Source organism: Manis javanica, chromosome 4 (genome assembly GCF_040802235.1).
Source record: "Manis javanica isolate MJ-LG chromosome 4, MJ_LKY, whole genome shotgun sequence".
NCBI classification, from domain to species: domain Eukaryota; kingdom Metazoa; phylum Chordata; class Mammalia; order Pholidota; family Manidae; genus Manis; species Manis javanica.
Genome location: NC_133159.1, coordinates 117,629,692 through 117,644,488, shown reverse-complemented (window position 1 = coordinate 117,644,488; position 14,797 = coordinate 117,629,692). Strand labels below are relative to the sequence as shown.

The following is a 14,797-nucleotide window of genomic DNA, read 5'->3' as shown; positions in this document are numbered from 1 at the left end:
CATGTTAACCATTTTTTAAGTGTACAGCTCAGCAGTGTGTTAAGTACAGTCACGTTGTACCACCAATTTCCAGGACTCTTCATCTTGTAAAACTGACCCTCTACCCTCACTAAACAACAGCTGGGTCTGTTTTTTTTGTTTTTGTTTTTTTTTTGAGAGGGCATCTCTCATATTTATTGATCAAATGGTTGTTAACAACAATAAAATTCTGTATAGGGGGGTCAATGCTCAATGCACAATCATTAATCCATCTCAAGCCTAATTCTCATCAGTCTCCAATCCTCTGAAGCATAACGAACAAGTTCTTACATGGTGACGAATTCTTACATAGTGAATAAATTCTTACATGGTGAACAGTGCAAGGGCAGTCATCACAGAAACTTTTGGTTTTGATCACGCATTATGAACTATAAACATTCAGGTCAAATATGAATATTTGTTTGATTTTTTTTTTTTTTTGAGAGGGCATCTCTCATATTTATTGATCAAATGGTTGTTAACAACAATAAAATTCAGTATAGGGGGGTCAATGCTCAATGTACAATCATTAATCCATCTCAAGCCTAATTCTCGTCAGTCTCCAATCTTCTGAAGCATAACGAACAAGTTCTTACATGGTGAACGAATTCTTACATAGTGAATAAATTCTTACATGGTGAACAGTACAAGGGCATTCATCACAGAAACTTTCGGTTTTAATCATGCATTATGACCTATAAACAATCAGGTCAAATATGAATATTCGTTTGATTTTTGTACTTGATTTATATGTGGATCCCACATTTCTCCTATTATTATTATTTTTATTTTTAATAAAATGCTGAAGTGGTAGGTAGATGCAAGATAAAGGTAGAAAACATAGTTTAGTGCTGTAAGAGAGCAACTAGATGATCAGGTGTGTGCCTGTAGACTATGTGCTAATCCGAGCTAGACAAGGGCAATAAAACATCCACGGATGCAGAAGATTTCTCTCAAAACCGGGGGCGGGGGGGTGAGGTTCTAAGCTTCACCACTTGTTCCCTGATTTCTCACCTGATGGCCCCCCTGTGACTGTGCCTGTCTTAGGTTGTTCCTCCCTTGAGAAATCTTACCCGTCTCTGGCTAACCAGTCATCTTCCGGGGCCATACAGGGAAATGTAAAGTTGTTAAGTGAGAGAGAAGCCATATTGTTTGAAAAGGTTAGCTTTTTACTTCTTTGCAGATTTATGCCCTGGCTTCTATGCCCAGCACTTGTCTCGAGGTATCTTTACCACCTGGAGGAATTATGATACTTGGTAAATTCAATATGAGGCACGAATTCTATTTAAGGGTTGTAATTAGGAAGGAAGAAGAAAAGCTATAGAGGTAGCAGATGGAAGAACACATGGGAGGACTGATTATTTCTTTGACATATCTTCTTGTAGAGTACCTTAAGCATGTATAGGTTTTACACTACTAACTAAATTGCGCACACACATTAACATAATAGGAATACAGTTATATAACCAAAGCAGATCTATAATTACCAGCCATCTCCAGTGAAGCCAAGAAAACCAGTTAGGCACCCTAGGTATTTGTGAAAATTTGTCTATGATATGATGGATGTTGTCCAACTGTACTTGAACAGTCTGAGAGAAATCAGACAAATTAAAGCAACCCATTTCTGGGATCTGTTCACATCCCATATGTTCTTTTAACTGTAGGTAGTCTATAGTCGTAAGATTTTGGAGCGCTACAACTTGCACCCCTCCTAACTCCTGATTGAGTTCCAACAGTACAGATCCGGTCAAATTCGTTGTCTCACTGTATGCACATGCCAGCCTAGACATCTCCCTCCTCATTCCAATGGCAAGTCCAGGAAACGGTGTGGATGCAGCCACAACCGCCAGCTGAGTCTGTTTTTAAAGGAAGTAAGATTTAGGAAGATAGAAGGGAGAGGTAGCTATGTGAACAGGGTATGAGCACATGCTGAAGCCGGACTGAATTGGAGGCTTGTGGTGGGAAGTAATGGAGGAGATCAGAAAAATAGGTGAAGCCAGACTGTGGACAGTCTTGGGTATTAGGCTCAGGAATTTGGCCTTTTGTTTTACAGTCGTCGGGAAGCCCCGAAGAGGTTTTTTGTTTATTTTTTATTTTTTATTAAGGTATTATTGATATACACTCTTATGAATGTTTCACATGAAAAACAATGTAGTTACTACATTCACCCATATTATCGTCCCCACCACATACCCCATTACAGTCACTGTCCATCAGCATAGTAAGATGCTATAGAATCACTACTTGTCTTCTCTGTGTTGTACAGTCCTCCCCGTGCAATCGTAATGCTCCTTTTTTTTTTTCCCCCTTATCCCTCCCTTCCCACCCATCCTCCCCAGTCCCTTTCCCTTTGGTAACTGTTAGTCCATTCTTGGGTTCTATGAATCTGCTGCTGTTTTGTTCCTTCAGTTTTTTTCTTTGTTCTTATACTCCACAGATGAGTGAAATCATTTGGTACTTGTCTTTCTCCACCTGGCTTATTTCACTGAGCATAATATCCTCTAGCTCTATCCATGTTTTTGCAAATGGTAGGATTTGTTTTCTTCTTATGGCTGAATAATATTCCATGTGTATATGTACCACATCTTTATCCTCTCATCTACTGATGGACACTTAGGTTGCTTCCATTTCTTGGCTATTGTAAATAGTGCTGTGATAAGCATAGGAGTGCATATGTCTTTTTAAAACTGGGCTGCTGCATTCTTAGGGTAAATTCCTAGGAGTGGAATTCCTGGGTCAAATGATATTTCTGTTTTGAGTTTTTTGAGGAACTTCCATACTGCTTTCCACAATGGTTGAACTAATTTACATTCCCACCAGCAGAACTAATTTACATTCCCACCAGCAGTGTAGGAGGGTTCCCCTTTCTCCACAACCTTGTGGACATTTGTTGTTGTTTGTCTTTTGGATGGTGACCATCCTTTCTGGTGTGAGGTGATATCCCATTGTGGTTTTAATTTGCATTTCTCTGATGACTAACGATGTGGAGCATCTTTTCATGTGTCTGTTGGCCATCTAAATTTCTTCTTTGGAGAAGTGTCTGTTCAGATCCTCTGCCCATTTTTTAATTGGATTATTTGCTTTTTGTTTTTTGAGGTGCATGAGCTCTTTATATATTTTGGATGTCAACCCTTTATTGGATCTGTCATTTATGAATATATTCTCCCATACTGTAGGATACCTTTTTGTTCTATTGATGGTGTCCTTTGCTGTACAGAAGTTTTTCAGTTTGATATAGTCCCACCTGTTCATTTTTGCTTTTGTTTCCCTTACCTGGGGAGATATGTTCATGAAGAAGTTGCTCATGTTCATGTTCAAGAGATTTTTGCCTATATTTTTTTCTAAGAGTTTTATGGTTTCATGACTTACATTCAGGTCTTTGATCCATTTCGAATTTACTTTTGGGTATGGGGTTAGACAATGATCCAGTTTCATTCTCTTACATGTAGCTGTCCAGTTTTGCCAACACCAGCTGTTGAACAGGCTGTCATTTCCCCATTGTATGTCCATGGCTCCTTTATCATCTATTAATTGACCATATATTTTTAGATTAATATCTGGAGTCTCTATTCTGTTCCACTGGTCTGTGGCTCTGTTCTTGTGCCAGTACCAAATTGTCTTGATTACTGTGGCTTTGTAGTAGAGCTTGGAGTTGGGAAGCAAGATCCCCCCGACTTTATTCTTCCTTCTCAGGATTGCTTTGGCTATTCAGGGTAGGTATTTTATTCTTTTTGATGCAATTGTGAATGGAATTGTTTTTCTGATTTCTCTTTCTGATAGTTCATCATTAGTGTATAGGAATGCAACAGATTTCTGTGTATTAATTTGTATCCTGCAACTTTGCTGAATTCAGATATTAGATCTAGTAGTTTTGCAGTGGATTCTTTAGGGGTTTTAACCTACAATATCATGTCATCTGCAAACAGGGACAGTTTAACTTCTTCCTTACCAACCTGGATGCCCCTTAATTCCTAATTGCTGTGGTGAGAATCTCTAGAACTATGTTGAATAGAAGTGGAGAGAGTGGGCATCCTTGTCTTGTTCCCAATCTTAAATGAAAGGCTGTCAGCTTCTTGCTGTTCAGTATAATGTTGGCTGTGGGTTTGTCATATATGGCCTTTATTATGTTGAGGTACTTGCCCTCTATACCCATTTTGTTAAGAATTTTTATCATGAATGGATGTGGGATTTTGTCAAATGCTGTTTCGGCGTCTATGGAGATGATCATGGTTGTTTGTCCTTCTTTTTGTTGATGTGGTGGATGATGTTGATGGATTTTCTAATATTGTACCATCCTTCTGAACAGGTTTTTTGAACAGGATGAGTAATGCCTGGCTTGTTACATCGTTCCCCTGCCCCCTCCATACCTGGCTTAACATTGCTAGGTTGAAGATATACATATTTCATTTTATTTTTTTGTCATTTCTAAATTGAAATATAGTTTATGTACAAATTAGATTGGTTTTAGAATAATTCAATGATTGATATATTACATACATTAGTAAATGCTCACCATAACAAAGTAGTTACCATCTCTCACCATATAAAGATATTATGAACTATATGCCCTATGCTATTCCCCCATCTCTGTGTCTAAGTTATTTTTATTTATTTATTTTTTGAGAGGGCATCTCTCATATTTATTGATCAAATGGTTGTTAACAACAATAAAATTCTGTATAGGGGACTCAATGCACAATCATTAATCAACCCCAAGCCTAGTTCTCAACAGTCTCCATTCTTCTGAAGCATAACAAACAAGTTCTTACATGGTGAACAAATTCTTACATAGTGAATAAGTTCTTACATGGTGAACAGTGCAAGGGCAGTCATCACAGAAACTTTCGGTTTTGATCACGCATTATGAACTAAAAACAATCAGGTCAAATATGAATATTCGTTTGATTTTTATACTTGATTTATATGTGAATCCCACATTTCTCCCTTATTATTGTTGTTATTATTATTATTTTTAATAAAATGCTTAAGTGGTAGGTAGATGCAAGATAAAGGTAGAAAACATAGTTTAGTGCTGTAAGAGGGCAAATGTAGATGATCAGGTGTGTGCCTGTAGACTAAGTATTAATCCAAGCTAGACAAGGGCATTAAAACATCCACGGATGCAGATTTCTCTCAAAACGAGGAGTGGGGTTCTAAGCCTCACCTCTGTTGATCCCCAATTTCTCACCTGATGGCCCCCCTGCGACTGTGCCTGTCTTAGGTTGTTCCTCCCTTGAGGAATCTTACCCGTCTCTGGCTAACCAGTCATCTTCCGGGGCCATACAGGGAAATGTAAAGTTGGTAAGTGAGAGAGAAGCTTTTTACTTCTTTGCAGATTTATGCCCTGTGGCTTCTATGCCCAGCATTTGTCTTGAGGTATCTTTACCACTTGGAAGAATTATGATACTCGGTAATTTCGTTATGAGGCACGAATTCTACTTAAGGGTTGTAATTAGGAAGGAAGAAGAAAAGCTATAGAAGTAGCAGATGGAAGAAAACATGGGAAGATTGATTATTTCTTTGACATATCTTCTTGTAGAGTAACATAAGCATGTATAGGTTTTAAACTACTAATTAAATTGTGTACACACGTTAACATAATAGGAATACAGCTACATAACCAAAGCAGACCTACAATTACCAGCCATCTCCAGTGAAACCAAGAAAACCAGTTAGGCACCCTAGGCATTTGTGAAAACTTATCAATGATATGATGGATATTGTCTAACTGAATTTGAATAGTTTGAGAAAAATCAGACAAATTAAAACAGCACATTCCTGGGAACTGTTCACATCCCAAATGTTCTTTTAACCGTAGATAGTCTGTAGTCCCAAGATTTTGGAGTGCTGCAACTTGCACTTCTCCTAATTCTTGGTTGAGTCTAAGTTATTTTTTAACTTGAAGTTTGTATCTCTGAAGATACACATATTTTAAATATTAAAAATGCTGCTGAGTTTCCTGCTGAAAGCATATGCTGGCTTTTGAAAAGTCCATCAGCCCTGTGTATAGCAGAATGCTCTCAGCAACACTTGATGTTATTTTTAATTGTGACCAATCTGTTGAGCAAAACAGTTTCATATTTTAAGTTTCCATTTTCCTGCTTATCTGTGAAATGGAGCGTCTTTTATGTTTTTGGAGCATTTTTATTTCCTGCCCTATCAGTTGACTGATCGTGTCCTTTGCCCATTTTTCATTGGGGATATTTTTTCATCCATATATTAAATATTACTCTTTTGGATGCTATTTTAAAAAATTAATTTTTGGAGCTCTGTATGTACAGGATATAAATACTGTTATACATTTTACAAGTGTTCTTTTTCAGTCTGTTGCTTGTTCTGTTTATTAACGTTTTAGGTTTTGATGGGTTTAAATTTATCAGTCTTTTTTTTTTTCTGCTGTGGTGGTCTGACTTTTGTGTTTTCTGGCTTTTTGTGATATATGTCTTGTTTGGGAATACCTTCCTTATTAAGCTTATAAACATATTTACCTATATTTTCTTCTACTTTTATATATATATATATATATATATTTTAACATATAGCTATTTATCTGGATTTTTTTTTCAGTAGTGGTTTCTAGTTTTTATTTTTGTTAGTGGTGTGATGGAGGATTTTTGCCTTCCACCCTCCAAATGGATAACCATTCCATTGACACGTCTATTGAATAATCCATGCATTCCTGATTTGAAATGCTGTGTTTGCTAAATGAGGTTGTTTCTGGATACTCCATTTGTTCTGTAATCTATTTTTCTATAGTTCCACAGATACCACAGTGTTCTAATCTCTAAAACTTTATGATGGGCTTTTAAAGATCTGATAAGAGTCAATCCCTCTTGTTCTTCCTTGATTATTTTGTCTTCCAGATGCATTTTAGAGTTAGTGTAGCAAGTGCCATATAATGTCATTTTTGGGTATTGATTGAAAGTGTGTTGGATTTATATATTAGTTTAGGGAGGATAAGACCTCTTCACAATACTAATTTTTAGCATCTGGGAAAATAGGACACCTTACTGAATGTTTTGTTCTTTTATGTTCTTACTCAGGTTTCATGTTATTCTCTGTATAGCAACAGTAAAAATTGCATGGTTTGTGTTAGGTTTGTTCCTGGATATGCTTTTTTTTTTAATTGTTCTTATGAATGGCATCTCTTTTTTACACTTTGCAGTTGGTCATTGTGCTGGAAAAGAATGCCATTGTGCTTAGCATGTTAAAATTTTATCTGGCCACCTGTTGAATTTCCAGTGACTTTCTAAGCTAGCCTATTGAAAGTGCCGTGGGCAGGGCAGTTGATGGCAGAGGTTGGAACAGTTGAAGAGCCCCTGAGTAGGAAGCTGTCCCAGGCTGAGTGTCCTGAGCCATCATCTTAGAAATTGGTATTTTCCCGCATGCAAGGGGCCCAGAGGAATCAGGGGTTTGGTACCTGCCAAGGGGGAACCCTGGCAGAGAGAGGCACAGAGTGTCAGCCACCAGCAGTAGCAGCCTGGCATTTTTGGGGTGAACCCTTGGCAGGGAAGCAAGCCATATGGTGTTGCTTGGCCCCATGCCACTGCCCTTCTGGTCCTGGCCCGGAAGCCACCTCTCACAATATTCCTGTATGTGCCCTGTTGTGGAATTGGAGGGGGTTTTTATCACAACTTTGTTGTATATCTTCTGAATTCATAAAGGAAGGAAATGGCTCTAAAGACTACAGCATTTCCCAAAGTCAGATTCAATTGGCTCTAGTCAGTGGAGATCCAAGCGCGGGTGGGGGGCATTCAGGAGTCAGATTGCTTTCCTAATGTCAGAGGCACAAGGGCCAGTGCTTGCTTTTCTGACTGATGGCCAGCTCAAGGGTGGTCTGTCGACCCCTTGTTCTTCCATCACCCCTCCCGGGTGCCAGGACACCGACTGCTCCAGTTCCTGGCTCAGGTCCGAAAGGGCATGCTTTTGCTCTTTCCTGGCGTTTGCTTCCAGCCAGCAAGTCTGCCTCCTTTTGATTATGCACATGGACTTGACCTGAATCAGCAGGAGAAATAACACCTTGGCAGTTCTGAGCTCATAGGCTCAGATGAACCCTTTATAGATACCCAGAATTCTTTGCCTCATGACCTCACCTCTCCCAAACTCCTCAGACCTGCCCCCAGCTTGCACTTAGACACGTTATTCAGCTTTTAATTGCTGTTGGCTCCTCTTCCATGTGGATGTTCCTTATAATGTTACCAGCATGGGACAGGAGCCTCACTGGCAGGGGAGGGGGCATGGGGTAACACTGCTCAAACTAGAGCTGTTTTGTTCCCCAACCTCTTGCCCTAAGAACATAAACATTCTGCAGTCCTGGTGGCAGTTTCATCCCTTCTGTCTCTCCCTGTGGTTTGACTGCTTCACTTCCCATAGAATTCAGTGACTACAGCTCTCTTTGCACCAGCTAGCTCAGATGCTATTCACCACTGATAGACCAGGGCAGGGAGCTCACCCTCCAGGAAATGCCCAAGACGATCCACTGATAATGTGGGGAGAAAATGCTAACATTTGTATTTATCCTTTTAAGATTTCTTTTTTGTGTATGTTTTATAATGCACATATTAGTACTTAGAACATATATATTATTGAAAGATCAAAGTCAGATCATCGCTCCAGCCTTTTGGTCTGTTTGCCCTCTCTGATCAGCACTTCCCATTAAACACCTGCCTGTGTGTCTTCAACGACTGGATCTCCATCCTAAATTCTTTCCTGAGTTCTTGAATATTTTGCTGTATCTTCATGAGCGTGTTTGTGATTTTTATTTTGAAATCTCTTTCAGGAAGATTTATTAATTCAGTCTCACTTGGTCCTTTCTCTGGTGTTGAGATTTTACTTTGATCCAGGTTCCTTTGGCATTTCATATTTGTATGTGGCGCCCTCTAGTGCCCAGAAGCTCTACTCTCTGGAGCTACTCAGCTCTTGGAATGATGTCAGGGGTTGCAGGGGAGCCGTGCTGGTACCTGGCGGGAGGAAAGAGCTGTTTCCTGCTTCCCAGCTGCTATGCCTGTCTCCACTGCCAGAACCAGTGGGCCACACACACAGGTGTAAGCCTCTATGTTTTGTGTTTGTAGCTGCCATAGGCAGTGCTTCCCTCTGACTGGCATGACACCAGGGCAGTGTTTGTTGGTTTGAGAGCCAGGTGCGTGCTGGCTGGAAGGAAGGTGCAGCAGGCTGCATTGCACACCACGGAGGGGGCCTTGGAGTTGTGTAGCCAGCCAGGGGGCTGGAGCGCCTGAAGATACTGAAAGTTCCTAGCCTGCTGGGCAGAGTGCACCTGGACAATTTTGTCTACCTATCCTTTCTCCTGAGCAGTAAGCTCTGCGCAATCCTTGCCCCTTTAGTGACCCTCTCGCTGTTAGGCAGTCTCTTAGAGTGCCCACCTTTCTTTTGTCCCAGAGCAGGCAGATATGGATCCCGGTTTTCCACAAGCAGCTGGAATCTCAGTCTCTCCAGGTATTTATTCTCCTTGTCTTAGCTTTCTAATCCTCCTAATCAACAGAACACCATGCAATGTAGATTTGTGCTCCCAGAATAGATCTCCAGAGCTAGGTGTTCAGCAGTCCCATGCCTCCACTCCCTCCCCGCTCTGTTTCTCTTCTTCCTGCCTGTGAACTGTGGTGGGGGGAAGGGCTTGGGTCCTGCCGGGCCACAGCTTTGGTACGTTACCCTGTTCTGTGAGGTCTATTCTTTTCTCCAGGTGTATACAGTCTGGCGCAGCTCTTCCCTGTTGCTCTTTCAGGATTAGTTGTATTAATTATATTTTTGTATTAAATGCAGTTTTAGGAGGAGGCCTCTGTCTCACCTCTCACACTGCCATCTTTAATCCTCTCCGTTAATATCCTGATGGATTTTTTAAGTCCCTTTTCTGCCATAATTTCCACTTCTCATTTTTTTTCCTTCTTTGTTCTGAGATTTATCTTCTTTCTGATATTCCAGGTTACTAATATGGCCACTACTGAAAAACATCCTTTTTGGTCTGGGCCAAGGCCTCAGCCTTCATTATTATGTTTGATGATGTCTCTTCCATGAGCTGTGCCTTCAGTGAGGGCTGCCCATCTAGAGTGGAATCCCCCTGCCCCAGTCTCCTCTGGGGAGGCTCCCCCTTCTGCCAGAGGTGAAAACTAGCAAACCACCTCCCCTTCCTGGAGCCACTGAGAGGGGCTGTTGGCAGGTCTGACACTGGGTAACCTTCTCCCAACCTCAGGAAGGAGTGACACCCCTACCCCAACCAGCTGGCCTCCCAGAACTCTGGGTGCATAGATAGAGCCCCTCCCCAGGAAAGTCTTAGTTAATTGAGATCTTGTGTATGTGTGGTTTTTCATTTCTTTTTTTTTGCTGTGCTCCTTGAAGAAATCAGGAATTTCTAATCTGTCCTCCAGGCTTCAGGGCTGCAGGTTGTAAACACAAGGGCATGGCTTGGGAGCCTGAAATGGAAGTGTGTGCTTCTCTGCCAGAGAGTGTATCTGCCCTAAGGAGAAGCTGCTTTCTGATCATTTGCAGAGAGGCTTTCTTGCCAAGACCAGTGTCCCCTGAGCTGCATCCCACATGGGGCGTGCCTTTCCCCACCTCAGCACAGGCCTTCCTATGGTGCTAGCAGCAGCCCTGCGGACCTTGAGGTGCATCCTTCCCTGGCTGCTGTCCCTTGCTCTCTCCAGGAGCCGAGGAGAACCCAGAGTCTGCATCTTTAGGTGCCTCTCACCCCAGGGGATGCTGTGAAAGGCTGTTGGGATGGAGAGATACGGGCAGGGATGCTTGCCCTCCAGTGACATGGGCCAGAATCAAGCACCATTAATTAAAAATGTTAGTTTATTTTCATTTCCCACCTAGATTTTTACTTGATTTATTTAAATAATAGTTGGTATGTACAGTAAAGCAAAAGCCACAGAAAATAAGTCTCAAATCCCACCACCCAGAAGCAACTACTATTGATAATTCTGTACATCTTCTTAACCTCTAAGATTCAAAAATATTTTTGTATAGATAATATATGTGCATTGTATAAAATTCAAAAGGGACAAAAGGTATGCACTCCCTTCTTCCCACGCAAGTCCCTTTTGAGACAAGCACTATTACCAGAGATATCTTATTTGTTCACACACATTTGGAGGTTTACAAATGAATTTTTCCCTCCACAAATGGGTGCATTCTCTGTTGGCATCTGGCTTTTTTCACTTAATATATCTTGCAGGTTTTTCTGTACCAATGTATTGCCTTATTATTTTTAATACTTCATGGTATTCTATTTTACTGGTGTACCCACAACTTACTTAACCAGTCCCTAATTGATGGACATTGGACTGGTTCAGCATTTGCCTATTATAAAGTGTTCAATGTCTGTCATTTACACATGAGGAGTAATCTATAGTGTAAATGCTGGATCAGTGGGTATGTGACTTTGCTAGAAACTGCCAAGTTGACCCTCAGAGGCTGACCATTACATGTCTACCAGTGATGTATAAATGGCTAACTTTCCTTTAATGAATCATTTCTTTATGCATTGAGATTACATTGGCTATGTACTTTTAAATTTTTTCACATTATGTCAAAAGTATTTTATCACATAAAACTTATTCATAAGCAACAAATCCTTTAAAATTATAACTGTTCATTGTAGAAAGGTGACCTTATTAAATAGTATTTACCTTTTGAATATATATCCTTCCATGTTTATTCATATGCTTTTGTGTGTGTACACACATGTGCACTTATTTATGTTAATTTAACTGAAATGGGATCATACCATTCTTAACCTGCTTTAAAAATTTTAATATATATGAACACTTTTTTATTATTAAAGATGATTGCATTACTAGATTTTTCTAATTTTGCTATTATAAATAATACTGTGATGGTATCTGGGTATATCATTTTTATTTTAAAAATACATTCTCAGGCCACAGAGTATACACATTTTTAAAGTTTCTAATACATATTGACAACTGCTATCCAGAAAGGCCGGGTCAGAGTCAGCCTGTCCCACCACACTCTATCCAGTGTTCGTGGCTTACTTCTTGACACAATTTCATATGAAGGCTGTTAGGAGCTATTGACAAATTCTAAGTAGACAGATAACCAGACTTCTGTTTGATTCCAGTTTTAGGGCCTAGTAGCTCTGTCGTCTCATTTGTCCTCTAGGAGGCATTCAAGATCAAGGTGACCCTCAGCAAAGTGCAGCAAGTTTGGGTGGAGAGACCCAGCAAGCAGGTCTCTAACCCGGGCTATGGAGCCAGCCATTCAGAACTTCCCCTGAGCAGCAGGACATGCTCCCTGGACTCGGCACACCAAGAGCTTTCCTGTACCAGGGCATCGACTTCTGCTCCCTCTGCTCAGCCCCTACTCTTTAGGTCTCAGATACCCCAGCTCCTCTTTCTTGAGTGCTTCCTGCGTACCCAGACCCTTACTGGTGAGGGTGGGCATCCTCTCCTCTGAGGTGGGGCCATTATTGCCCACCATTTTACAGGTGAGAGAATTGAGGCAGAGAAAGGTTAAACACTTTGCCTGTGGTTATGCTGTGGGTATTTCTGGTCCCGCACCCAGGGCCACCAGTCTGACGGCCTGTGGTCTTCACCACCGAGCCTCCCTGCCTCGGGCCACTTACCTGCACCATTAGCTGGACTCTGGGAACAGCTTCAGGCCAGACCTCTCAGAGAACTTTTGTGTGTAGCACAATTTTAAGACATCAGATTCTTGAATATTTAAAAAAAAAAATTTCTATTTCCTGCTTCTCCCAAATGACTGAGAGCTGAGATACTGATTGTAGGCTTCCCTAGAGCAGGCCCACATTGTAACTGTATGAAACGCTGCACATGGTGATGGAGCGGGTGTTAGGAGCCCCAGTCACTGACTTGACAATAAATAAAGAACCTTCCCCTAGATCCAATCTCATATAGACCACAAAGATAAATCAGAGGGATTATGGTTGGACTGTTCAATATGCTCTGTTCTTTTGAGTGTGTGCCCGTGTTTGGTGAGCCCGCTGTGGAACAGTGTGAACCTACTGCACCCTGGCACCTGTGAAGTGGTTTTAGAGCGCTTTTACATTCATTTATGTTAACAGCAGGCTCCCAGAAAGGTATGTGACACACATTGTGTCATTATGTAAATTGTTTTACACCCGAACTTGACAAGCCAGCAGGGAGGCTATTATGATCCTTGGGTTTGTTTGTTTGCAGTTGTATCTTTCCCCCAGAGGAGCAGGCTGACCTTTGCAGAGCCCGCTGGCCCTGCGTGGTCTCCCTTTAAGATGCTGGCAACTCCTTGGCTCAGCAACATGAGCCAGCTCCAGACCTTCCCGCTCTTTCTCCTTTTGTTCTTTGGATCGGAAAACTCTTGACGGCTTCAGAGGAAGTTGAGAGAGTTGATTCTCATGTACCGGGAGAAGAGCACGTAGAGGCGGCGAAACCAGAGGAGCTGGCTGTGGTGGCAGGACATGGCTCTCTGGAAGGACCGGAGAGGACCGGTTACTGAACACTTGCCCTGGCACTTTCTGTTGTTCTCAGCCCTGCCTTCCTCCCACTGACATACCTCATCTGGCTTCTTATATAACCCGTGAAGCTCTCTGGACTGGCCTCCAGTCACGCTCCTACTTACTTTCCCTGATGACGTCAGATGATGATAACGGCAGCCAGAGCCACCCTCTGCAAGCACTATCACAACTCACAGCCCTGTGATTAGGGGCTATTACTGTGGCTTTTATTTTAATGGATGAGTGTCTTGCCGATGGGTTTCATTCCCAGGCAAATTCACTATGGATTCAGTGAGACCTAGAAATGACTATGGAACGTTCTTAGGGTAAAAGGGTTTATTACCTGGGTTTGTTCTCCCAGCGATAGGAGCACTACAATCACATCTGCATCCTTCATTCTACATCCTTGTCTCTGCCTCCGCCCGGAGCACTGGGCAGAGCTCCATATATAGTGACTTACTCAATAATAGCTTATTGTCTATGGGTGTGCAAGCAGTAGCCCAGCAGGAGGCCAGTTACATCATCAAGTAGTTTAGGTTCAGGTAGGATCCTGGCTATAGGAACTTGAATTTTCCCCACAGTGAGGAAACCCATCAGTCTCAAACAGCTCTAGGTGGTAGAGCTGAGATTTGATCCCAGAGCCATTTGAGTGGCTGGAGCCTACGTTCTTCATCACTTTCCTCCACTACCTCACATACATAAACACACAGGGATGTTCTACTGGAAGAAAGCTAGAATGCTATGCTGTAGCTCCTCTGAATTAGGTTAAGCTGGGAAGGAGGAAGAAGTGGAGGAGAAGAAGGAAAAATAATACACATAGATGTATTCACACAAAAGAGTACATGAAGGTATAGGTTCTCCTTGCAAAAATGTATATTACCTTGTTATTCAGACCTAGCCTAATTCAGTTTTTAAACAGAATAGATCATAGTAACTGATTTAACTAGACGTAACATATGTAAGTAGCTCCTGCCTGTTTTTCTCTAAGTAGCATAAATAAACTGCCTCTCTAAGCTAATACCACTGCAAGGCTTTATGCAAATAACTCACTTTATATTCTTTGTCAAAACTTACATGGCTTTAGAGATGTAAATATACCCGTTGATAGGCACAAACTTTAAATGACAAAGGGAACCTGAATAGGATATAGTCAGGCAAAATACTATACAGAATTGTTTCAACAGGAAATACAACTAAAACTTAAAAAATAAAAATTATTTTAAAAAACAAAACAGAGGGAGGAGCCAAGATGGCGGCATGAGTAGGGCAGCAGAAATCTCCTCCCAAACCCATATATATTTTTTAAAATACAAC

At 41.3% G+C, this 14,797-nt stretch overlaps 1 protein-coding gene across 3 annotated transcripts in view; it reads right to left on the bottom strand.

The window, feature by feature from the left end:
- The window catches only part of PIGL (phosphatidylinositol glycan anchor biosynthesis class L), a 103,229-nt gene that overhangs the window by 3,663 nt on the left and 84,769 nt on the right, over positions 1–14,797 (bottom strand). For 2 of the 3 annotated variants that reach the window (XM_017671387.3, XM_037013196.2), the window contains exon 8: positions 6,359–13,455. The exons of the other annotated variant lie outside the window; for it this stretch is intronic. In XM_017671387.3, coding sequence (XP_017526876.1) covers positions 13,357–13,455 — 99 coding nt within the window. In that variant the 3' untranslated portion in view covers positions 6,359–13,356. Of the gene's footprint in view, positions 1–6,358; positions 13,456–14,797 lie in introns of those variants that run through there. 3 annotated transcript variants of the gene reach the window in all.